The following is a 27943-nucleotide window of genomic DNA, read 5'->3' on the forward strand; positions in this document are numbered from 1 at the left end:
TCATTAAAAATTTAATGAATTATCAGACAACATACATGGTGCATGGTGAGGGTCATAGGTTACACTTGTGCGGTGTACTCGCTGTCCAGAGATCTACTACCTATTTACAACATCATGTGGTTTGAAATCTTGAAGACTGTTCCAATTCAAACTATATGTTCAAAACTTTTGGAAATTTCATCTAAAAAATTCTAGTGGGGAAAAAACCTCGCGAACTCGAAGTGTTTGACTATAGAGTACAGAAGGACACCACGTGAAACGGTGACACTAACTCTTTCATGTGTTGTTTCATGTAGACACGGACGAAATCAACATGCTTGCTATTTAAATCAGACGTCACTGAGACGCCCGAAATGTGCTTCAAGTAGGACTGACTGAGATGACCTTGGCCTTAGTTATTTATTCGATCCACGTTTACTTTTTCAATACTTGTATATTCATTCTGTAAAGTGTTTCTATGCACAAAACAAAATTATTGTAAACTTCAAAGTACAGCCAATAAACCGAGGAAATCCAGAAAAAAGATCTCTTTTTTTTCACTCGCAAAAAGTTGCAATCACTTGTGATTTTTTACTCGCAATTTCAATATTAAACTCGCAGTTTGCGAATATTTCCCCTTAATTTTGTTGCCTGGTTTTAAAAATGTAAATGTAAGCAATGGATTATTATTTTTTGAAAGACTGCAATGATGTGTGCAATAAAAATTTCCTAATGTGCGTTATTTAATTTGTATGCACACATCGTTGCAGTTATGAGACTACATCTTTCATAATTCATTGCTTGAATGACTCCTATGACTTTGACCTTTGATTTTGATCATATAAACTCGTATTACTTTAGAACCGGGAACAATAGAGACTAAAAAACTTTAGAAATAATGAAAGGATGTTGTGATCTATAAATTAGTATTTACTCTTTTTATTTTAAGTTTTAGCTTCTGACTATATTAAAATTGTGCAACAATGATTAAAATTTGGAAAAAATGACATACAATTATATTTTTTCAACAAAAATTAATGTATCATTTGACATGATATTGCAAATTTTTATGGGTTTTTTTGTTGTTTTTTTTTTTTTTAATGCATTTCAACTTTGCTCTTATTTCATTCTTGTACCAAGTATATCCTGCTGAGACAAGTTATATGTATGGTATAAGTGGTGTATATCAAGTGCAACTGTTTCTACTCTTTTACAGCCAAACCCATCATTACTGGGGGAACTGAATCCCTGACAGCAGCGCTAGGGTCCAGCGCCTCCATGTCATGTGAAGCTGTGGGATACCCCCAGCCAGAGATCAGCTGGTACAAACGGGACGGAAAAATGCCAAGGTATTATCTTACGCTTGACTTATATAGAAAGTTTTATCTACTGCAATTATATTAAAGGAATTTCTATTCATTGAAACTGAATAAAAATGAATATTGTAAAAGTAATAGTATGTATTTATGTGATTTTAAAATCTGTTATGCATGATGCTGAATAAAATACATACACTGTAGGTAATCGTAAACTTTTCTCAGCAGTATACAATCATTTAACACATACTTGGATATCATTGCATTGTGTATTAATTTTGACATAATTTATTAAAACCTGGAATAGTTCTTGACAATTTTTGAGTTCACCCTAGTAATGCATAGATGACCTATTGCAATATTCATTTTCGTCCGTTTGTCGTGTGATGAATGTAAGCACTACCGAGCCAGTCCACCCCCACCCCCAAATTTGGTCTGTAGTATATGTGGGAGAAGAAATGGACTGGTATAGTCTTTAAAAAACCTTGGAGTTGTTTCTCTCATGAACAGCTTTATTGTTGAATAGCAAACATTAGTTATAAGGAGCATGGTAACCTCCACCAAAACTGTGATATTCTTATCTCGTGGGTCAGAGAATCTGACCCCAGTTCTGAACTATTCGGGAATCATACCCCAGTCCTGAACTATTCAGGAATCATACCCCAGTTCTGAACTATTTGGGAATTATACCGCAGTTCTGAACTATTCGGGAATCATACCCCAGTCCTGAACTATTCAGGAATTATACCCCAGTCCTGAACTATTCGGGAATCATACCCCAGTCCTGAACTATTCAGGAATCATACCCCAGTTCTGAACTATTCGGGAATTATACCCCAGTCCTGAACTATTCGGGAATCATACCCCAGTTCTGAACTATTCGGATCAGGTACTGAAAATGCATACAAGACAAAATCTTCACCGAGTGCCAAAAAGTGTAGAAATGATTTCCTACAATACATCATTGGAAAGATATTTAAGGAGGTATGCTACACCAGAGAAATTTGATATGGATGAAAAGTGGAAGATCTGTACATTGAGAATATGAAATTGGAAAATTGTTAATTTACTTCTCTTAATCAAAAAATGCTGTTTCAGTAGAAAGCAATTGGAAAAAAATTTTAAAACCCTGATAGACTCGAACACGCGATCTACAGTTCAGCAGTCAACATGCTAACCTACTGAGCTACTCGGCAAGGCGAGGATTTTTTAAATGAATAGACACATATTGCTGATAACTATATTGTCCTCCATATTTTAAAAGGAAGTCAGCCATTATGACGATGTAGAGTACCTCCTTAAGGATGTAGGATGAGATGGGGTGGATTAATCGGTGCAAAAATAAATCAAAATTTCATAACTGCCAACCTCTAACAATCTGAAAGTGGGTAATTTGGTTTGCACAAAGTAAGTGATATGGGATATAGTGAATGATTTTATTATTTAAAAAATCACAGTTTATGAGGGAATGATTACATAAAAGTGACCAGTTAACCAGAAATTGAGAAGAGTAGGGGATGTCACCTTTCTATGTGAGGGGGGGGGGGGGGGGGATTGACAACAGTAACATTTGGATAAATGGTCTTGTTATATCTTGGTCTTGAAGAGTAAAGTTAAACAAATTGTCACACCAGGAATAGGACTACCTACTACAAAAACTTGAACTGTTCATAAATATCTTAGGAACATAAGTATTGTAACAATCACTGATTACACTTTTCTGATATTGCACCAGACAAGCAATGCTTCTAGCTGTAGTGTCTCGTTGTGTGGTACTCAGGTGTCCATTTGAAAATGGTGATGTATTTCAGTCTATGAAATAATGTTCTGTGGGCTGTAATGATTGTCTGATTTTATTTTTTTAAGTTGTGGAAATAATCATGGCTATTTGCTCTCACTTGCTTTATAGAGGTTACTCAGTCGATGCTGGTGCTTTGAAAATAGACAGATTAAGACCAGAAGATGCAGGCACATACATTTGTAATGCACAAAATGATGTGGGGAAAAATGAACATACAACAAATCTGTTAGTAGGGGGTAAGGCAATGCACACTGCTGTCTGTTGCTTGTTGTGTACCAATGCTTTCAGGGCTTCGGATTTAGTGACTGTTATTGAAGGTAATAATCAAAGGAAACCAAACACAATTTGTGATTTATTATATTCTGATGGTAGTTATAGTATTTTTTAAAAATTTGGACATTGATGATTAACAAATTTTGTTAATTTTTAAACTTATGATCTCCAACAAATTAAGAGTTTCATTTGAATATTCACTGAATCCAGCCCTTGCTTATTCACCTTAATCAGCTTTGCAACAGGTGCCCCCTACACAGGACAGAGATGTGGAGTGATCTGCCTTGATCTGTCTCTTACTGTTGTCTGTCCTTTTCAGAGATTATGCAGTAGATAATGGAATGCTGGAGATCCCACGTGTTTACCAAGGAGACCAAGGCATTTATGTCTGTCAAGCCCAGAATGACTTCGGTCAAATTGAAAAAGATTATAACCTTGCTGTTGGGGGTATATAGTCTTTTAATTTCATTCATCATAGTATGTTACATCCTATGTATGGTCAGTGTTGTTGACTGAATGGAATTGTAACCTATTAATTTAGATAGCACTGTATATAATTGAATAGACATTAATTTTAATCAGTAAATGAACCAGTGAATCAATATTTTGGATGATGTTTCCTGTGGAAAAAATCTATCCTCACATTCAAATGATCCAAAATAATTGTCCATTTTCTCTTTTTTCATTTGTGCATATATTGCCCCTTTCTCCTCTGTGCATATATTGCCCCTTTCTCTACTGTATTGGTCAATTTTACCTATGGCACTAAAAATAAAAAATGAGTTATTTTTAGCCAGCACTTTTGAGTTGGATTTGCAAGTAAAATATTTGTGTTATACATCAATGTTAAGGGAATTTCTACACTTTCTCTCTATTTGAAGTCTATGATCAAATCACTTTCTTATTACATTTTGATGATCATGTACAGTTCCAAATTAAATTACATTTAATTGATAAAAAAAAAACTTGGATTTTCTGTACAATGGGTGGAATTTTTAAATCGGTATTTGAAATGAATTTTTATTAAAATTTTCAGAAAGATTTTACCTTACAATGTAAGTTACCATCCATTCAAAAGTTATTGCCAAGGTTAAACTTTTTGAGGACAAACAGACGCATGGACAAAAAACTATATGCCCCTGAATCTAAAATTACAGAGGCATAGAACCCTTGTCACCTAAAGACAAAAATGGGAAGGGGCACACATTCCATACAAATTTAATGTGGAGGAAGAACCCTATTCACTGGAGGGTAAAGCACTGCACACAACAAAAACGCAATCTGTTCAATGGTGACATCCAGATTTTCCTCTATTTGAGGGTAAAGCACTGCACACAACAAAAACGCAATCTGTTCAATGGTGACATCCAGATTTTCCTCTATTTTAAGGAATGGGCAAAAAAGAGGAGACTGCGCTTACCCCTTTGCTACTCCCTTGCTGCAATTGTCCATACATTTCTCGTATAGCTGGTGACAATTAAATGGGAGTAGAGTATTCTTGATAGTACATGAAAAATGAAAATTTTGTTTGTTATAATGTATGTTTATAAAGAAGCAGATTTCAATGTTATTTATTTGTAGTACATGCATTTTAATGGATAAATCAGGAATTTACTATTTTGGACTTTAATTTAGGGATATTGCCCTGTGTATAAACATCAGAGAAAGATTGTTATGAAAAGTCTACGATTGACCCCTTGTACCTCATTGAGGTCGAGGCAATATTATGACATAATATTCTGAAATCTGATCTCTTTCAAATTTGGACCAGAATGGTGTGCCCAATACCTACTCCTTATTAGGGACATGCACTTTCAATTCCTTGCAAAAGAAGTTGTCATGCAGTCTACAAGAATAGAAACAGTTTCAGTAGAGAAAGGGTTAAGCTATATATATAGTCTATATCTCTCTGTAATTCTGATAGTTTGTACATAATATATGCATGAAAAGGAGAGGACTTGAATCAGCACAAGTTTTCTTGTCCATAAATGATTTCTTGGTATTCTCTGATCTGTGATATTATGTAAAGAAATATGTATACACGATTGTGAAATAATATATCACAGACACTTATACCAGAATGTGCACAACAATTGAAAATTGATGCAGTATTTGATACACTGAAATTTTCTAAGATAGCAACAGCATTATGTTTTTGACATGAAAGTTTATTTTTGTAACTGAATCAGTATGTTGCACATGTTGAACTATTGTCAAGTCGGTGTCCACTGTGATTTTACACAGATTTAGTTCCATACTTCGACCAGGAACCAGTGTCTTATATCAGCTATCCTCCCATAGAAGATCATCACATCAACTTTGAGATTTTACTCTCACTCAGACCAGAAACCACAGATGGTAAGCTACCAAGACATGGCTATGTTGTGTGAATTACTAGTAAATGTTGCAGTGAGATTGAAATTGAATGCATGTTTTGTTGATTAATTAGGTATGGTGTTATATAATGGTCAGTATGATAGTGCCAGAGGTGACTATGTATGTTTTGGAATGAGAGGAGGATACCCAGAGTTTGCATTTGATGTTGGTTCTGGACCAGCTCTTATTCAGGGCAATCGAACCCTCTCTTTGAACAAGTGGAACTCCATCAAACTCAAGAGACAGAATTCTGTGGGTGAGTTCCAGTATACAGTGTACTTAGTAGCTATTATGTTGTTGGTGCTCAGTGTATACATTGATTGTGTCTCTAATCACAGGAAGTATGGAGGTAAATGATGAACCAGTGTACACAGGTTCTTCTCTTGGACAGTTTAGTGGTCTGGATCTTGGTCAGAACATGTATTTGGGTAATGTGCCAGATGTCAGCAATATACCAGAGCCAGCTAGATATCCATCTGGATTTGTTGGTAAATAAACTTTGTAATACAATGTACTAGTTATTAAACATTTATTTTAGAAAATATAATTTTATGAATTTAGAATTAATGTAATTATACTGTTAAGCTGTGTACTTCCTCAAGGTGCTGTAAGTCAAGTGATAATAAATGGCAAGGACTTGAACCTTGGGGCTGATGCTGTTGAGTTGAAGGGGATTGAACCATACAACGCTTGTAAAGACAGACCCTGTCTGAACCGTGGCAGATGCTTCCCAGCCAATTCTAAGTATGGTTACAAGTGTGAATGTCCAACTGGGTTCTCTGGAACTCGATGTGAGACCACTGGAAAAGGCTGCTATCCAGGTTTGTGAATAATGAAACCAAGGTGTTTTTAGTGTATAATATGTATTTTAGTAGTCCAGCACATATTTACATGTGACAACATTCTAGAGACTTAAGTCCTAGACTTAGTCATAATGCTGAACTTTAGACTTGTGACCATTTTACACAAATTTATGACTTTCAACATACATTATTGGCCCTTAATAGTCTATGACCACTCATAAGGTGTCATTAATCCTTTGTGCTAAGTCTCCTAATTAAGTATCCCAAATGGAGTTTGGAGACATTGTTTTTTCTCAGTTCTTATTATTCTTCCGCTTCTTGTTCTTCTTTCTTGCACCTAAAAATGTCGGCAGCTGTTCTCCTTAACCTGTTGATGAAAGTATTAGATACTCAAGGATATGATAGGCCAATGTATGTAGCTGTACAGAAATGTTTTTGTTTTCAGATTGTGCAGGGTTAGGGTACATTTTAGGGGATCACATTGGGGGTGGAGTCTAACATGGAACTCTATGGGGGGAATATTGATTCCGAAATTCAACAGATATAACTTGAAAAGTATGATCGAGTCCTGGGATCTTCAGAAATGAAGAGAGAATGACAAACTAGTATCAAGGTCAAGGGACTCCAGTGACCTTGACCTGACTTTGAACAAGTATAACTTTAGAACCAGGACATGGGGTCTTCAGAAATGATGAAAGTGACTTCAGTGACCTTGAACATAAAAACTGATGTAGCCTTAGAACCAAGATTGATATGGAATCTTCAGCCTACCAACATTGAACCCACTACTCTTATCTGAATGAAGCAGTTAAAAGTAATATGAATTGTATCGGTTGCCTCAGACCTACCTTTTTTCAAGTGAGCTTTTTTGATCGCCTGTTGTCCATTGTCTGTCCGTCTATAAACTTTTTACATTTTTGACTTCGTATCCAGAACCACTGGGCCAATTTCAACCAAACTTGACTAAAAGCATCCTTGGGTGAAGGGCTTTTAAGTTTCTTCAAAGGAATGGACAAGTCCCCTTCAAAGGGGAGATAATCACAAAAATAGGGTGGGGTCATTTAAAAATCTTTTTCTCAAGAACCACAGGGTAAGAAGAGCTGAAATTTACATGAAAGCTTCTTGATATAGTGCAGATTAAAGTTTGTTAAAACCATGATCCCTGGGGTTATGTTGGGGCCACAACAGTGGATCAAAGTTTTGCATGCAAATATATAGGGAAAATCTTGGAGGATCTTCTCAAGAACCACTGGGCCAGGAAAGTAGAAATTTACATGATAGCTTCCTGACACAATGCAGATTCAAGTTTGTTAAAACCATGTGGGGGGGGGGGGGGGGGGGGGGTAGTAAGTATGGGGCCACAATAGGGGATCAAAGTTTTACATGCAAATATATAGGGAAAATCTTCTCAAGAACTACTGGGCTAGGAAAGTTTAAATTTACATGGAAGCTTCCTGACATAGTGCAGAATCAAGTTTGTAAAAAGCATGGCCCCATGGGGTAGGTTGGGGTGGGGTCATCATAGGTTTCAAAGTTTTACATGTGAATATATAGGGGAAATCTCTGAATATTGGCCAAGGTGACTCAGGTGAGTGATTTTGCCCATCGGCCTCTTGTTTGAAGTTAACATTCCCAATCCCAGAAAACGTTCTCCAAACAACATAATCTTATATTTTAGAACAAAAAGAGCTTATTTCAAATTATGAGCACTTTATAAACCGATATGTTTATTTTACAAAATGATAGGAAAAGATTTTCTTTAGAATTTATAAATGACCATCACACACTAGGCAATATATGGACAAGTTCATTGCTGATTGCAGATTAAAGTTTGTTAAAACCATGATCCCTGGGGTTATGTTGGGGCCACAACAGTGGATCAAAGTTTTGCATGCAAATATATAGGGAAAATCTTGGAGGATGGCATGCCTGAGTTTTTGTATAGTAAATAAATGAACTAAAGTCTCTGCATATATATATAGTAAATAAATGATTATATAAATTCATTTAACCAATGGCAACTGTGCAAATTAGTGAAAATAAATTGATGCTAAAGAAATTTTAAAGTGTAATTACATTAATATATATAGTAATTTGGTTTTTTTCTTTGAACGGTTTAAAAGTCAAACTTTCAGGAGTGCATTCTGTACTTTGATTTGATATTGATTTATTATTGGTTGGAAAAAAATTAATGGTGGAATAGACCAATCGCATTTAGAAATTGCCTATCTCTCACTCTGTGGTCAGTTTTCACCCATAATGTTTGCATTCACCCAGCATTCATTTACAGAATTATAGAACATTTTATGGATTGTGGTGTGATTACATACTGAAGAAATGAAGAATGAACGTTTATTATTTCAGGTATTTGTGGACCTGGTGGGAGATGTAGAAACTTAACTGGAGACCATCAGTGTATCTGTCCAATGGGAAGGATTGGTGCGCGATGTGCACAAGGTAAGAGATATCTCTCGACTCGTGATGTCTGCTTCTTTAATAATAAATGAATGAATGTGGATAATTTGTGGTTAGAAAATGGATTAACTGAAACTTTCATTTGGCTTTCTTTACAGCCGTACAGGTCATCTACCCACAATTCAATGGCTCTTCCTTTTCATCGTACAATCCTATCAGAAATGCCCGCTTCCAGATGAAGATAGAATTGGAGATTAAACCTCAATCTTTGGATGATGGTCTTGTATTGTACAGTGGACAGAATGAAGATGGATCTGGGGACTATGTGGTTATCTTGATGAAGGACAACTACCTGGAGTTCAGATACAATACAGGATCAGGTACAGTCAGGTTTTGTTTTTGAAAAGTATTTCAAGATAAATCTCTATGGTAAGTGGGTTTTTTTTTGTTATTGTTGTTTTGTTTTGTGTTTTTGTTTTTGTTTTGGTTGAGGTAATACATACTTGAACACACATGGAGCTGTTAATGTACGAAATACCTAATTTTCCAAACTTTACATCACCTCGGAAACAGTTGGATTAAGAACAGTATGGTTAAATGTGTAAATTTTTCTAAAATTCAGTGTTCAATAGCAAAGCAATTTGAATTTATATCAGGGGTTCATAGATATTGGTCTTTGACCAGAAGAGCTTCTTGTGCACTAGTAAGTTGTATGTAGTCCTTTGTTAGTTTACCTGAGATGAAAGCTCAAGTGAGCTTTTCTGATCAGTTTGTCTACCTGTGAACTTTTCACATTTATAAAACTTCTTCTCAAGGACCCTGAGGTAGTGGAACAAAAATGCATTCATATTTTGTGGTCTCTACCATATGGGACTAAAACCCCTAAAAATAAGTACAATCTTTTTCTTTACTCCTGGGCATTTGGCATGAAAACTTGGTACGCAGTTATACTGAGCATAATATTTTGAATTTATGGCCCCTGGCTGTGGGACTCGGAGCCCAAGGGTGAGATTTGGTGAAAATGCATTAAGTGTTTAGATATCTTCTTTACTCTTACACATCTATGAAACATATTGGGTATATATAGTTATATTGAGCATGGAGGCCTCTATCAAATTTTTAAAATCCATGGTCCCTGCTTCAGGAGTTCGGGCTTGAAGGTGGGGTTATATTGATCATATAATGACAATACATTAAATGTTTAGAAATTTTCTTATGTATCCCTGACTATCTTGGAAGTGATCTAGGTATGTAGTTACCAGTCATTATACCCCCCGCAACAAGTTGTGGGGGGGGTATACTGGAATCGGGTTGTCCGTCTGTCCGTCCATCCGTCCGTCTGTAGACGCAATGGTTTCCGGACTCTAAAGCATTATCCTTTCCACCTACCGTCACCATATCATATATATGGACTACCCATGGGATGAAGATGTTCCCTATCGATTTTGGGGTCAAAAGGTCAAAGGTCATGCGCACTGGACATCGAAGTAGTAATATGGTTTCCGGGCTCTAAAGTGTTATCCTTTCCACCTACAGTCACCATATCATACATATGGACTACCCATGGGATGAAGATGTTCCCTATTGATTTTGGGGTCAAAAGGTCAAAGGTCAAGCGCACTGGACATCGAAGTAGTAATATGGTTTCCGGGCTCTAAAGGGTTATCCTTTCCACCTACAGTAACCATATCATACATATGGACTACCCATGGGATGAAGATGTTCCCTATTGATTTTGGGGTCAAAGGTCAATCGCACTGGACATCGAAGTAGCAATATGGTTTCCGGGCTCTAAAGCGTTATCCTTTCCACCTACAGTCACCATATCATACATATGGACTACCCATGGGATGAAGATGTTCCCTATTGATTTTGGGGTCAAAAGGTCAAAGGTCAAGCGCACTGGACATCGAGGTAGCAATATGGTTTCCGGGCTCTAAAGGGTTATCCTTTCCACCTACAGTAACCTTATCATACATATGGACTACCCATGGGATGAAGATGTTCCCTATTGATTTTGGGGTCAAAAGGTCAAAGGTCACGCGCACTGGACATCGAAGTAGCAATATGGTTTCCGGGCTCTAAAGCGTTATCCTTTCCACCTACAGTCACCATATCATACATATGGACTACCCATGGGATGAAGATGTTCCCTATCAATTTTGGGGTCAAAAGGTCAAAGGTCATGCGCACTGGACATCGAAGTAGCAATATGGTTTCCATTTAAATTCTTTAATGGCTTTTTTCATCGCATGGAGATGCTGTGTTCCTAGATACCTTTTGGATCATAATACTGAAGTTTTACCTATTACCTACACCCTTTGGGAGATTGGGGTAAGCGGGGGGTATTCTTAGTGAGCATTGCTCACAGTACCTCTTGTTCACTTTGTGACAGGGAGGTCATTGTTTCAAGCCCCACTTGTACCTTGACTATCAAATTCAGATGTAAAAGCAAACAGGTAGTATTACAACTGCTACTCTGCCAAATGTTGGTATTTGCATGCTTTCATAAAAACTTTTTTAAAAACTTGGGTCCTGTGTCATAGCATGATAAAATTCTCACTGCTATGATCTTAAACACCATGCATTGTTCTAAATTTATGATACTTCACCCAAACTTGGTGACATCTTGATAATATTGGAAAAAGAGACCTAAAGCAAAAGGAATAACAAGCTTGAAAGAATATTACATTTTTTAAGGAGGTAATTAAGCTAGCAACATTGTCAACACATCTAGTGAGTGAAAATACTCTATTAAGAACTTTATATTGACCAGGTCCAGCACTGATGAAGAGCAAGAAGAAACTGATATCTAATGAATGGGTTAGAATCACTGCCACAAAATCTGGACAGGAGGGAAGTCTGGTTATTAACAATGAGGATCCAGTCAAAGGTATGCATCCAGAGGGAAGTCCGAAGGCACTAGTCCTGCATGAAGCAAACTACAGCCTTCTCAGCATAGCAAAATTAAAACACTTTCTTTTTATATTAGAAGACCCATGTAGTTTATCAGCAAGTAAATAAGAATGATACATGTATGTGCTAGGAAGTTTAACTTAAGTAAGTCAAATTTAGATGAGAGGTGCAGCTGAACTTGCTTTGCTTTCAGGATGTTTAATATTCAAAGAAAAGCAATTGATCTTTTTTTATCCCTCCACCACAAAGTGGTTGGGGCATAGAGTTTTACCCTTGTGCGTCCTTCTGCAACACCCAATTTTCCGGACTTTTTTTCTAAATGCCTTGAGGTATTGGATTTGATCTTTTGTATGCAGGTGTATATTGATGAGTTACAGATTGAGTGAATTTGGTTTCGATTCATTGATTTTTGACGGAGTTCTGCTCCTTTATCTTAGAAATATTACTTTTACAATCAGTATTCCAGATGATTTTTTTTTTTAAACGCCTTGAGATGAGATATTGAATTGATTTGTTATACACAGGTGTATATTGATGAGTTACAGATGGAGTTTGAGTTTTGTTCCAGTTTGTTGAATTTTGATGGAGTTGTGCCCCTTCAACATAGAAATTTTATTTATTTTTATTATCTGTTAAAACATATAAAGTGGTTGGTCCTGTGAGGCTGGAATTTGTAAAATTCATAATTTTGTTTTCCCAAAGTAATATAAAGTTAATCCTTAGACTTATATTTCATCTGAAATGTAAATAAACTAGATATTTTTATTTTAACTTTTTACCTTATTTTTAACTTAGGAAGTGTGAGTAGGTTAATTGATAATTGTAGCCAATTATTCAACAAACCAATTAATACACTGATTATGATAATCATCAAAGACTCATTGCTAATTAGGTTCTGCCCTGCTACTTGACCATATGTTTCAGAACATTGTCCATCTTGGCAAGTATGATTCACACAGTGCTGATTTGGTCATGGGTGACCTTGGCTTGTGTAAACAATTAGTACTTAAAAGTACCAGAGTAGATTTTAAAGGATTTTATTTAACAAGATGAAATTTTATTTCAAAAAATCGAGAGTTTCATGAGATCGGGAATTCAAAAGAACGAGAATGAATTTTCTTATTTATATAGGGGGGAAAATTACTTCAAGAGAATGAAAACTTCAAACCATCGAGTGTCACATAAATGCAGGGGTCGAAATTAACTTTTTCTACCACAGGCTAATTTTAGCCTGTGGGTAAAAAATCCACAGGCTTAGAAAATAAAAACCTACTAACTAAAATAAAAATAATGAAGCAGTGCTCTTTTTTCATATGTTTTTTTAAATCAACGATTTTCCCCATCATTACTGAGCCTAGTGAGTCAACTACATAAGGACACTAAATTACGTAAGTCATATGGTGCAATGTTTAGGTCTCTTGATTATCGCACCTCTAATCCATGACCTGTTTACCGCAGGTCTAGATACAGTCTTTCAATTTCATGCCACATCAGGGTTGTCACTAATGATTTTTCAAAGCGAATCCCGGACTCATGGTTTTATAAGCAGCACGATCACGAGCCCCATGAACGTTTTTGATAATCGTCTACATGGTGAGCAGTGCACTAGTGTCATCACTACAACCCAACCTCAATATGACAAGAAATTGATTTAGGGTTTTCTGTTTCGATTTTCATTTCGCTGTCACATATCAAGTGAGACTTGCTATGAAGCTTCTTTATGAGTCACTCTAGATCATGTTGCAATTTTGATCCATTTCAACCTCTCTTGCGGGAGTTTTGCCCCTTATTTGAAAATTAATGTTATATGGAGGGTACATAATTTGTCTGGCTAACTCCTTCCACAATTTTCAAGAGAGGACCTTCTTGTTTTAAAGTGTTTGTAAGGATATTGAAGATGTGCATGTAGCAAGGATTTTGATTTTCTTCAATTTTTGAGAAAATTACAGGTTGTTGAACTTACTCCATTTTGAGGAATTATCACATAGAGAGTACATGATTTGTTTCCTGACACAGTGCAGATTCAAGGTGTTTTTTTTTAAGCTCATCTATTATATAATGAGGGACAATGCCTTTTTTTATGAGGAGATAATATCGAAAACACACTGAGAAATTTTCAAAATCTTTTCCAGAACCAGCAGGCCAATTTCAATCAAACTTGGTACAAATCATCCTTGGGTAAATGGAATTCAAGTTAATGAAGGGCCATGTCCTTTTCAAAGGGGAGATAATTGCCAAAATGCAAAAATAGGGTGGGGTCATTTTAAAAATCTTTTGAAGAACCACTGGGCTAGAAAAGTTGAAATTTACATGGAAGCTTCCTGATATAGTGAAGATTTAAGTTGGTTAAAACCATGGCCTCCAGGGGTAGGGTGGGGCCACAATAGAAAATCAAACTTTTCAAGGGAATATGTATGAAATAATCTTTTAAAATCTTCTCAAGAACCACTTTGCCAGACAAGTTCAAATTTACATGGCAATTTCCTGACATAGTGCAACTCCAAGTTTGTTAAAATCAGCCTCTTGTTTGTTATTGCAATGAATTTGCAGTTTTCTGATTAAAAATTGTAAAGTTAAAGAGTTCTCAATTTTATAATGTTTCCAAATTTTCAAGATTTTGTACATGAAGGTTTGAGTCCACTCTCCCTTAACATGCAACCAAATTTTTAAAAAATCTGTGTGTGTAAAAAACCTGTGTGTGTACAGTAATATACAGGGAGAAAATTGGGTTGATAGGGTGTAATTGCTGACTTTATTTTTGAATTGTTGTTTAACAATACTGTACATGATTTCATCATACTCCAGAAATAAATTTATCCATTGTATGATATGTAGTAGACTGTGCCGTCTTTTTAGTGATATTGATATGTTTTCGTCATATTCATATAATGGCCAATGTTGGTTGGATTTTTTTTAGGGGTTTTTTTTTTTTTTTTTTTTTTTTTTACACCACATGGTTCAAGGTTAATTTCGTCTTGAAAATTCCAGATTTTCACTGCTGTTTACAAGTTTTGAATTAAGTACAGTGAAACTTCTCTAAACCGGCCGGCTCTCGGACCAGAAAAAATGGCCGGTTTAGAGGGATGGCCGGTATACCGAGAATTTAGCAATTATAGACATTTTATCTCAATATTCACAAAGTAGGTACTGTTCACTTTGATCTGGTGATCTATGATCAATTATCGGTGGAGATCAAATTAGTCCGCTTGTACCTAAAGATAATTATGAATTACAAGAAATATTCTTGCAGAAATCATCTAATTTTAAACTGAAAATCTATAACAGGATACATAAAGAAAACACAGAGGCCTATTATTGGAATCCCTCTTACCTATAAAAACTCTGTTTACATTCATCGCTTATGTCATTAACAATTTTGTTTAGACGTTTTTAAAAAGTACAGTAGTAAATATGAAATTGTAATTTGAATATTTCTTTGGAATTTTTTAGTCTATGGAAACCAAGAAAATTAATCTATCTTTTAATAATTATCATTAACAGTCATGGGTTAGTTTTCTTTATTAACTACCGCTGATATCCATACGAAAGTATGGTGAAACAATATGGCGTTTGATACGGTATTCATTCAATAATTTCCTGTTTTTTACATTTTGTACAGAATTTGGAAGGGTCTCTTGGATTAGCTAAGTGTCAATTAACACGCTTGACAGCACAGGTAAACAATAGAAATTAAATAGGCCACTAGTGTTTTGCACACCTCCAATGGATAATTTCATACCTGGCCAGTTGGTCAGTCCATTTGCACACCTGGACGATCTTAATTAACCTTTGGCCAAGATTTTCTTGTTTCAAAAAGTGGCTGGTATGTTAAGGGTAAATTACACATGTTTGTTAACAAATGTACTTTAAAAAGTGGCCGATGTCCGGTTTTCAGGGGTGGCCGGTTTTGTAAGACTTTCTTTGTAAGGAAATGTTAAGATTTCTGCTGGGACTTTGAAAATCAGCCGATATTCAGGGAGAACCGGTATTCTGAGGGGCCGGTTTGGAGAAGTTTCACTGTATATGGATGGTAGGTGAAGTTAGGATTGACTGTAATCTATGGTTTTAATATTTTTCTTCGTATAAACGCATATTTCCATATTATTAAATGATAACAAATACTGATGCATTTCTAGATTTTACAGATGAATTACTGACCAAAATGTGGGGAATGGTGGGTTTTGAGGGGTTTTTTTTATCATTATGAAAGAAATTTTTTTAAATGAAAAAAATTAACTTTCAAAACTGTGCATAAATTATTTGCAGTGAAGCAGACTGGCGCTGATTTTTGATTGATGTGATGTTTGACAGTGTAGCATATTTTGTTTCAGGACTGAGTACTGTAGAAGATTTTGATGCATTTAACAAGATGTAGAATGTAATCATAAAAGTATTGGAAGGATATCTTATCTAAGAAAATTATTGTTCATATGTTTTGTAATATTAAAAAAAATTCATATCTTTTCTGAAATTATCAGAGTGAATAGTATACATGATATTGTGTTGGCATATCTGATGATGTTAGTTAACATCAAGTTTCAAACAAGATGCTCTTTTTGGGGTTAATTACTAATAAACTCTACAATTTTGTTACATTTAATAAAGCCCTACTTTAACTTTAGTTTGGCCGTGGAGTTACCACAACAATTTGCGCAACAACTACTACCACTATTATTTGCGTAGACGATATCGGTACAAGCGAGGTAAAGAAGTAGCACAGGAGGCTTGGAGTTGCTAGTTTGCTCTGTGTTACTAGCATTGCTGTTTCTTGGCAGTTTGACTGGGTGTCATTAATCTGCATGTGTTCATACATTTTGAATATAACTCTTCATTCTTCACAAGTAAACTATTTTGTTGACTTTCACAATCTGTATCTTTCACTTTTATCACTGAATTCTGTGCTTTTAAATATGTTTACAGCACCAAGTTGCACACTTTCCAATGATGTTATGAAATGAGCAACTCTGGTGATCTTCCATTTTCACAAATCTGTAGTCACTCGTTGCATTTAGTTGTGCTTTTATAATAAACAGGATATTACATGTTTAAAGAGACCAATGATTTTACTGTTATTTGTAAAAAGTGTGATGATCAAAATTGTTTAAGTCATGCATGCCAATTTTGTATGAGGTATAGTTTAATTGATTTTCATGTGTAATTCTCAAAAAAAAAAAGATCTCAAACTGAAGTTTGAGTTTTCTTTTATTTTAGCAGTCAAAATCACAGGGTTTTTGACACAATCTGAGCAAACTGGTATATATAGTATATATACCAGTTTAATAAGTCCAAGTTTCAACCTAAGTTGGGTTTTTTGTTGTTGTTTTTTTCAAGAAATCTAGGCCTGATACTTTTGTGTGCTTTTCATTTTGGCATTTTGTTAATTAAAGAAAACTGTTTCATGCACATGTTCAAAATGGTTGCAGCAGTGTCAATTAATGCTTTATTCCAAGTTTTATTCACCATGTAGGAAGTGCATGTCTCTATTGTATATATCAAATGCTTGCATGAAATAAAGGTTCTGTTTTGGTGGTATAGGAACAGGAAGTCATTATTTGATATACTTGACAAGAACATTTATTTCCTTTTGTAATTTTTTAAAACAATATACTTTTGAAAGGTGTTTTTGGAAGAAAAAAAACAAGAAGCAAAAAGTGTATGTTTTTCGACCAATTACAAAGGTTTTTCGACCAATTACAAAGTATGCTTTGACTTTATACCTCACCCAAGCTGATACCACAAGTGACCATTTCTGATCAAAGTTTGTCTGTAGTATATTTGTAATGTTTCTCAAGAATCAATGGGCAAATTTCAACAAAACATGCCACAAAGTATCTTTCAGTAAAAGGGATTTAAATTTCAGCAGTTGAAGGGTCGTGCTTTTTCCAAGGGGAGATAAGAAAGAAAAATGCAAATAGGGTAGAGAGCTTATAGCATCTTCAATCTTCTCAAAAACATTGTGATATGTCAAATTCATGAGTAAGCTGCCTTATGTAATGTAAATTCAAGATTGTTAACATCTTGACTCCCAGGTTAGGATAGTCATGATAAGGGTTCCAAGTTTTATTGTCGATTCAAGATTGTTCATACCATGATATCCAGGGTGAGGGTGGGTCTTCAAGAGAAATTAAAGTTTTACTTTGGAATAGATAAATATTTTTTTAATCTACTCTAAAGCCACAAAGGTATAATTTTTACTATTAACATGCAAGTATCCTCATATAGAGGAGATTCAAATTTGCTCAAACCCTGACCCCTTAGACTAGGATGGCATGCCAGATAGGTTGCAAATTTTACATAAGAATTAGTGGAAAAAAATATCTAAAGACCTACAAGAGTACAATTTGTCAAATTGACATGTGTTCATACTTATGTAGTATATATCTATATGTAAACATCCTTATTTAGTGCATTTTTCACATCGTATTTCTGGATTTCAGGTGGGTCTTAATTGGGGATTAAAATTTGACATAGAAATACATTTATATAAGAAAATTCTGATATCTTTTCAAGAACCACAAGAGATTAGTTTGTTAAATCAATATGAAAGCATCCTCATAAGATGTACCTACAATCTGTTCACACCAAGAACCCCAGGTGTAATTGAGGTCACAAGGAGGGGGCTTGTAATTGGAATTTAATGTTGCAGAAGCTAGGGTGAGCGATGTGGCCATTTTGCCTCTTGTTAGTAATGTTAATATTGAGTCAACAAGTGATTTTAATACTTCTTGGTTTTAGGAACATCTCCTGGCACCTACATCGGTTTGGATCTGCGTACCAAGTTATATTTAGGAGGCATGGACCCAGACAAGAAAGTTCCAGATGATGTAGAAGTGAAGGAGGGTTTCTATGGTTGTATAGCCGAGGTCTGTATAAAGTATCAGTACACTTGGGCGGGGGGGGGGGGGGGGGGGGGTGTGATTAGGTCTAAATAATGAGAGAGAAAAATTATTACCCAGCTCATGGTATGTAGATATTAAGGTTTAGCATATTTCAGTTAAAATATCTGATACATTAAATTTGTCCAGCATACATTGTCGTTGGTGACGGTGTTAACTTAAGCTATCACACTTTTATCTTCTCCAAAACCACTGGGCCAATTCCAATCAAACTTAGCAAAAATCATCCTTGGATAAAGTGAATTCAAATGAAGGGCCATGCTCCTTCCCAAGGGAGATAATTAAGTAGGGTGAGGTCATTTAAAGACCAGAAATGACATCTTTTAAAATCTTAATTCTTCTCAAATTACAGCAGGGCCATGATGAGTCACATTTAAAGCCATCAGTATTCCCCCAGAAACACGGGGCACTATGAACCGAAACTACATGCTATAGCATGGGCTTAGAAAAACTGTTGATGAAATACACAGTATGTTAACTTACAAAAAGATCATACCCTGCAACTTTATTATTTTTAATTAGTCTCACAACAACTGCTATTATTTCTTCAAAAAAATTTAACTACTGTCAAATGGTTCATATATATCATTTAACATAAAATCCAGGTTTCAACATCATGAAAATATGAAACATTTATAAATATACTATAAATACGATCTTGTATAGAACATGGTGTGACACGGACACCGAAATGGTGCAACACATGGGGCATTAGGGACTAACTTTCTAGACATGATGGCCCATGGAATTCAAATTACACATACACCGTTTGCATGGTGCAACACAGATCATTTTACACTGTGTGTGTTTTACTGTGCAAAGGGGAATGCTCATAACCAGTACTATATGCCAACATCCCCAGGTGGTGCAGACCCAGGGATAAGTTGGCACCACAATAGGAGATTAAAAGTTAAACGTTTTGCATAAGAGAAAAGGAAACATCTCTCAAAATCATCATCTTAAGAACAATGGGACCATGATCAGTGATGCAAGCATCTACAGGTAGTTCAAATTCAACTTAGTTCACATCAGGGGTCCAAGGGGTAGGGTGGGGCCACAATAGATCAAAGTTTTAAATGGGAATGTGCTGGAAATTTATTAAAACAAATTCTTTTTCAGGAGTAGCAACAATTTTCATAAGTTTTAGTTTTTTTTATAAAAGATTGGAACATCTGAGTCTTTTAGGCATGTTTTATTAGATATTTATATCAGGAGCAATAAATCACTGAGAAATTTTGACTCTTGAACCTCTTAAGGTGGGTCCTTAGTCCTGGATTTTTGGGGTTTAGGTAGCATTTTTTTGTTTGGAATCAATAAATTAACATTCAGAGTAATGAAAAAATGCAAATTAGTTAAGGATTTCCATATTAATTTTCATTACAGACACTACTGAAGTCATGTACCCCTATGTAGATTTTTATGAAATTCATTGGAAACAGTTATTTGTCGTTATTTTAAAATAAAAACAACAAGAAAATTGTTTAATTGAATTTATTTATCAAGAAACATGTCAATAACTAAAACACATGTCATTTTAAATATGTTCATCAAGTTTTAGAATAATAAGTGCAGAATTATTGAATTGGCGTTATTCTCCAAAATGTAAAAAAAACGAATAAATGTGGACATAATTTCCTTATAGCATGGTTTACATATCATTTTTTCTGTTTATATTAGTAGATGTACATCTCTTATAGTTATTTATGAAAAAAAATCCATACCTTTCCTTAATAATTTCAAATTTATAGCTTCTAGAGTATGTATACCCCCATAAAAAACCGAAGTCTGGCACCATACAGCTGAGCTATTCAAAACCACTCATGGATTAAAATTTTATGTAATTTCACGAAAAGACACAGATAATGATTCCTTATCACCTTGGTAAAATGTTTGTGAAAAATAAAGGAAATCTATCGCATTGGACTTGATAAATAATTTATTGAAAACGGAGTTATTGTCCTTGGATTCAATATTTTGAAACATATCATTGACTATTCAAATATAACTAAGACTTTGGAAATATTTTATGGCTGACAATTTTTTTTAAAAATAACTATTGAAAAAAACTCCAACAAAATTTATGTTACAGTCATTAAATCATTGACTTTGCAAAATCTTATGACGTCACAGGAGTGTGGAACTACGTTAATTGCAAAGGAAACTCCTTTTCTATCATTTCTGGAGAAAATCACAAAATTTTCATATAAAATCATTGAGAACTTGTATTACTTTTTCGATGATGAAACAAGCCATTAAGTAAAATTTTAGTGGAATGAGCCACCTTAAAGTAATATTAGCTCTAAATCTGAAAATTATATTTTGTTGTCAAAATGTGCTATTATGATAGTTTTTTATGTAACTTTTACCATAAACATTAGATTAGAATTAAAACTAAGTTTAAGATTTTACTAAAATAAAGTTTTTGGTTATACATGTATTAGATATATAGCATTATATAGAAATCAATTTTTGTACGGGAAGACAATAATGTAATTTTGCTTCATTCAGGGCCTCTGAATAGGTTTTCTAACATAAATATTAACAAAAGTTTATATACCTTATTTTTGTCTGTCATTGAAATAGTAAATTACAATTTTACAACAAAAATTTTCAACACCAAATTGACAGCTGATATTATGGCATTTTTACCATGTTTGCAATCAATGTCTCAAAACAACCACCTTATGATATAAAACACCCTATATAACTTTCTCACGGGCATATTATGTACCGTTTATCTACTCGTTTCATTCTGCTATCCCTTTAAAGGATTCATGAGTTTCCCCAAAATTTTGTTTTTCCCTTTTAATTATCAAAATCTGCTGTCTAATGTGTTTGATAGGTTTCACACAAAAACTGAGATTATTCATTGTGGCAGAAGCTAATTATAGAGAGTTCATTGTGGTAACAAAGATTGAGGCATGTTATTATTTACAAAGTAGTGAAATTGTATGGCTATCATTCTAAGTTTATGATATATATCACATTTCAAGTACATGTACTCTTTAGGTAAAATGAACCATTTAAAAGTTAAATTTGTATCTGTGCAAAATTAGGATGCTTTAAATTTCAGAATTAACATTTCGTTAGTTTGTTAGTAAACATAAACAAGATTCGAGTCTTGTTACTAGTAACGCAGAGTTAAGGCTAAAATATTGCCCTTCTCCATATATCAAGAAGGTTCAAATTTTGGTTGTCAACTTTAAATGAGATAATTTTAATGTTATTAACATCAAAAATGATTTTTATACCCCCCCTAATGAAGTTCTGGGGGGTATATAGGAATCACTCTGTCTGTCTGTCCGTCCGTCCATCTGTCTGTCTGCAGATTCGTGTCCGAGTCATAACTTCTTTGTTCTTTGACTATAGGCATACCATATTTGGCACACAGGTGGATCACCATGAGACGATGTGTCGAGTACCTTCATGACCTTGACCTCAAGGTCAAAATTAAAGGTGTTTTTTTTACAATGGATTCGTGTCCGAGCCATAACTTCTTTGTTCTTTGACATAGGCATACCATATTTGACACATGAGTGTATCACCATGAGACGATGTGTCATGTACCTTCATGACCTCCATATGACCTTGACCTCAAGGTCAAAATTAAACGTTTTTACAATGGATTCATGTCAGGGCCATAACTTCTTTGTTCTTTGACATAGGCATACCATATTTGATACATGAGTGTATCACCATGAGGTGATGTGTCATGTACCTTCATGACCTCCATATGACCTTGACCTCAAGGTCAAAATTGAAATTTTTTACAATGGATTCGTGTCAGGGTCATGACTTCTTTGTTCTTTGACATAGGCATACCATATTTGACACTTGAGTGTATCACCATGAGACGATGTGTCAGGTACCTTCATTACCTCTATATGACCTTGAACTTTGACCTCAAGGTCAAAATTGATTACAGGGTTTTGACATAGTCATACCATAAGACATGGGTGTATCACCATGAGACTATGTGTCATGTATATTCATGACCTCTTTATGACCTTGACCTTTGATCCCAAGGTCAAAATTATGGGTTTATACCATGGATTTGTGTTCAGACTATATCTTCCATTTTCTTCTACAAAGGCATACTATATTTTTACACTCAGGAAAGAGGTAATTTATGCCTATTAACAACACCCTTTGGGAGATTGGGGTAAGCGGGGGGTATTCTTAATGAGCATTGCTCACAGTACCTCTTGTTATTTACAGGTTAAGAATTTGCTTAGACTGATTAAATACTAATGAAATTTATAAATATAGTACCCTAATTTATGGTGAAAATGTTTTCATGATGTATGGCTGAAATCAAGTATATCCTGATATGAAATTTACGAAAAGTCTATTTGTTTATTGATAGTTAAAAATAAACATGCAGTCCACTGACCTGACCAGAGATGCTAGGGAGACTCTTGACGTCCGGGATTGTGGAGAAACCGACATCTGTAATAGATATCCATGTAGAAATGGGGGCACCTGTCAGGGTGGAACGGCAGTCGGTTATTCGTGTTTATGTCCAGCTAGTTACACAGGCAAAAACTGTGAGGTGGAAATCAATCTATGTCTGACACAGCGGCCATGTCGGAACAATGGAGCCTGCAGTGTTACAAACACTGGCTACAGGTGTGACTGTCCACTGGGATTCATGGGGAAAAACTGTGAAGCAGGTGGGTACTTGTTTGTGTTGATAGTTCTACCACACATACATGTTCTAATACACCCGTTTTGAGATACGTCCGAGTTATTTCTCTTTGGAGAACTCTCGTATATAGTAAGGCGCGAAACAATTTGTTTACATGCAGGAGTGAGACAAATAGTCATCACTGCGTAAGTGAATGTACTCGGGAAGTTTTTAATACTCTGTTTCATCACCCGAATTTAACATTGGAAATATGACAGTGTTTTTATGTTTCCACTTTAGTAAAACATTTCTTTCGATATTATATTGTATTTCCCACATTTACTTATTTAAAGAAAAGCCTTTTAATACATTTTATCATCTACCTCACTGAGGGTAGGTCCACTCTGTCCCACTTAGGCATTTAAAATACCATTAAATGCATTTCCAACACAGAAGAGTTTGTTTCTCGAAACTGGCGTATTTGTACTTATCATTGCTTGGTAACACCATAAAAATACACAGTTACATAGCATTGTAATGAAAGTAAAATAAATTTTGTAAGGAATGTTCAGAAATTTAATTCATTAAAATGGCAAGTTTTGTACACTGGGAAATTTTACCCAGTGTTAGTTTCACTCTTATATGTTAATTAATATACAATTTTGTCCCATTTTAGATTCATTGCAATCAGATCATTTTGTTTGTTTAGAGCTATACCATAGTAATTAATATTTCAATTCCCTCAAAGAAAATAGGATAAAAAGTACCCATTGAAAACATGTAATTTTATTGTTTACAGTTGTCCAACTAGGAGAAAACATTGAGGTTAACTTTGATGGATTTGTGGAATTCAACAAGTCATTCCTTTCGGCAACATCCCAAGAAGAAGAAGTCATTAAATTTACCCTCAAAACAACTGAGAAGAATGGCCTAGTGCTGTGGAAGGGGCAGACTATGCCACTTCAGAGGTCCAGCAGTGTAGATTACTTGTCCATTGGATTAGAGGATGGTTATGTTTTATACAGGTAATGAAGAATTACAAAGTCTTTTGAATCAAAGTTTTTCTGTTTCATTGCTTTTGACCTAATTTAACCTAATAATATTTTCTAGCTATGACTTGGGAAGTGGTCCATCAAGAATAAAATCACCAATCACAATTGATGATGGATATGCACATATCATTCAAGTGACAAGGTTAGGTCGGCAGGGAAGCCTGATCATTGACAACAATCTTTCTTACTCAACCTCTGGTCAGTCCCAAGGACCACTCCAAAGCCTGAACACAGCAGGAAATGTTTTCATAGGTAAGCTATCACCCAGCCCTCTGTTTACTGTCCAGGCACTTAATTAATAGGAGCTAAACCTGTTGTTTAGACTAGATGATGCTATTCATGTGACCATTAAGGCCCTTGGGTCTCAGCTTTTGCTTAAAATATATTATTTAGCACACAAACTGGGTGCATAGTTAAGCTGTACCAAAATTTATTGAATTCAAGGGAAAAGGGTGACATAAATTGTAAATTTCAGGGCTTCTGCACCACCAGAATCGTAGGGGTGGGGTAAAAATCTTCTATACAACTGCACATCTGTAAGATAAACTATATGCACAGTGGTGTAGAGTAGGAAGGTCTCTACCAAAATTGTAAATTTCATGATCCCCGGGGTAGAAGCTCTGACTCTAGGACAGGTCCAAATTAGTCATATCGTGTTAATGTTACATATTGTATTATGTAAAGTCTTTCATCAGTATTGGCACTTTCAGGGGCATTTAATTTTTAAGAACACATCTTTGAATATTAGAATTTCACTTAGATATGCAGAACAAGAAATCTTTTCTAGATTCCATAGCACTTGGGGCTATTGATACTGTTAACTAATACTCAGGTGACCAATGAGGCCTGTGGGCTTCTTGTTTTATTACATTCAATGGTTACTTCAAATCAGCTTTAATAACAAAGGTAACTTGTTTACTAAGGAAACTAAAACACAAATACCTACCAAATCAAATTATGTAAACTGGTTTTAAAAAAAAAACTATTTTGAAAGGGGGGGGGGGGGGCATAGAGACATAGAGAAACCTTTGAATAACCTTTGGATTTAGTTTTAAGAGGGCTAAGTTAATCCTTACAATACACAACTTACATTATACATTACAGTTGTTTCCCTTTTAAGCACTCTCATGCTTCATACATAGTCCATGGGCCAAAAGGAGTTTATTTACTCACAAGTTGAGACAAAAGTGTGCCTATATAATGTACTCAAAATGTTTCTCATACACAGACTTCTGAATCTGGTTGAATAAAGTTTAATAATGTAATACCAAGGTCAAAGTAATAAAAAAAAACAACTTGGATTTCACTGGCAACTGATTGAATATGCCAGTTTCGAGATGCGAACTCTTCTGTGTAGGAGGTGCATTTAGTGGAACTTTGAATGACTAAGTGGGACAGAGTGGACCTACAGTCAGCGAGTAAGATAATGAAATGTATTAAAAGCGGCTTCTCTTTTAATATGTAAATGTGGGAAATATAAAATACTATCGAAATAAATGTTTTACTAACGTGGAAGCATAAAAACAATGTCATATTTGCAAGTAATGTCTTGGAGATGGTACTTTTTATGACCAACGAAATAACGTGATATGATAAGAATTCTATGTATTTAATTACTCCCTAAATACTTAAAACTTACTTCGTTTGTGTATCAGTCGAATTCAGGTGATCTAACAGTGCATGAGAAACTTACTGAGTACATTCACTTACGCAGTGATGAATATTAGTCCCACTCCCGCGTGTAAACAAATTGTTTCGCGCCTCACTATATACGAGAGTTCTCCAAAGGGAAATAAATCAGGTGTATCTCGAAACCGGCATATTGACTCCAGTATTACATTATTTTATTGTGGCAAAATGAAAAACATAAAACGGGATTCAACTGTACAGCTTTATTAGGGCTTTACACCAAAACCTTAAAGTAATCACTGTGTCCATCAACACTTGAATGTTAAACTTTATATCTCCAGTATATTTTAAATCTTTATTGATGAAACAAGAGGACCCTGTGTCTATAGGTGTTTGCTCTGTCTGTCAGTCAGTCTGTACCACTGTTTTCTGCCCAGTGTGGTGTTACCTGATTGCAATCTAGTTTTATTTGTCGTTGTACATTAACATTTGAACGTTTTCGGGTTTGTTTGTTTTTTCAAGTATGTACTACTGTGCCAATTTTTATATTTGGTGTATACAGTTGTATCATTATTGAATTCATTAAGACATAGCTCCTCTCCCTTTACAGGTGGTGTATCTTTGGTTTCCACTATTACCAAGCAGAAGTACATGGAGAACTACAGTGGCTGTATATCTGACATATACTTACAAGATAAGGGGCCATTGCGTATCCCTGAAGATGCTATAGGAGGTTTCAATGTACGACCTTGCTTAAACAAGAAATAAACATATAGTGCCTTTAAACTGTACCATAGACATGTTTGTACAAAATGACACAAACTGTACTGTTGTTAGAGGTTATTTCCATGATCTATGCATAATATGTAGGCACTGAAATATTCAGAGACCTTACATATGCACATACCTTAGCAAGGCATTGTTGTACAATTCATTCAAAATTCTTCAAAGGTTTTATGTATATTAGCAATTTTAAAAGTGTATAGAAGATATCTGTGTGTTCTGTCTATGGATTGCTTGTAGGTTTTATTTTAATTGATATTTCTGTACCCGGTTCTAGTATTTACAATGTACCCCCATTTTTAACAATTTAGTATATATTAAAGGTGCTTTTTATAAATAATACTTATGTCCATGTATAAAGAAGATATGATGTGAGAGAGGCTTCAATTCAATAGCTGCCAGATTGAATGTTGTTGTGTACTTCTAGGAATTTGTACTCAGATTAATGTATGTGTAGTCTAGCTAGCTTAGTTCTGATACATGACGTAATTTTCCATTTATATGTGAGTGAATTAAGTATTCTTTTCAATACTCTACAATCTGTAGGAGCCTTCCAATGGCCAGGATGAGAGGGTAACTGTTACAAAATATTTCTTTGTTTGTAATGGTGTCAAGCTCTAAAACAAGTCCAGTTTATTCAGGTTATACCAAAGATGTTCTGTTTTCTAATAAAGTCGTGAATACTCGTAACAGCTGGTGCTATGAGAAAAATCAACAATATTGTGATACCAAACCACAAATCCAATTTCTGTTTTGTTACTGTAGATATGATTTTTTCATTTTTGTCAAGACTGCATTTTCCCCCATGTTTTTATTCATAATTTTTAGATGCTATTTTTATTTTCTATCATCTTACTTTATACCTATATATTGAATTCTTGTTTTGATAGTGCATACTTTTATTATCTCCATTTCTTGTTGAGAGACATTTTTAATGAACTTCCATTTTATACATCAGTTCAGTACGACAAGTTTTTATGATATGCATTTGGGTCGATCACTTATGAAATTGTTTAAGATCTAAAAATGCTTTTGTGCAAATTTCAAAATTTTATATTAAAATACTCTACAGCTTAA

At 34.8% G+C, this 27943-nt stretch overlaps 1 protein-coding gene across 11 annotated transcripts in view; it reads left to right on the forward strand.

The window, feature by feature from the left end:
* The window catches only part of LOC125650138 (basement membrane-specific heparan sulfate proteoglycan core protein-like), a 251179-nt gene extending 223236 nt beyond the window's left edge, over positions 1-27943 (forward strand). For 8 of the 11 annotated variants that reach the window (XM_056153518.1, XM_056153536.1, XM_056153534.1 and 5 more), the window contains 15 exons: positions 1196-1328; positions 3205-3332; positions 5614-5727; positions 5819-6001; positions 6084-6233; positions 6348-6566; positions 8913-9005; positions 9122-9343; positions 11740-11856; positions 16502-16582; positions 18615-18742; positions 23142-23448; positions 24202-24427; positions 24513-24706; positions 26694-27943. In XM_056153518.1, coding sequence (XP_056009493.1) covers positions 1196-1328; positions 3205-3332; positions 5614-5727; positions 5819-6001; positions 6084-6233; positions 6348-6566; positions 8913-9005; positions 9122-9343; positions 11740-11856; positions 16502-16582; positions 18615-18742; positions 23142-23448; positions 24202-24427; positions 24513-24706; positions 26694-26851 — 2453 coding nt within the window. In that variant the 3' untranslated portion in view covers positions 26852-27943. Of the gene's footprint in view, positions 1-1195; positions 1329-3204; positions 3333-3688; positions 3817-5613; positions 5728-5818; positions 6002-6083; positions 6234-6347; positions 6567-8912; positions 9006-9121; positions 9344-11739; positions 11857-16501; positions 16583-18614; positions 18743-23141; positions 23449-24201; positions 24428-24512; positions 24707-26693 lie in introns of all 11 variants that reach the window. The other 3 variants (XM_056153516.1, XM_056153520.1, XM_056153523.1) reach the window with 3 other exon arrangements.

The sequence above is a fragment of the Ostrea edulis genome, chromosome 1 (genome assembly GCF_947568905.1).
Source record: "Ostrea edulis chromosome 1, xbOstEdul1.1, whole genome shotgun sequence".
NCBI classification, from domain to species: Eukaryota; Metazoa; Mollusca; class Bivalvia; order Ostreida; family Ostreidae; genus Ostrea; species Ostrea edulis.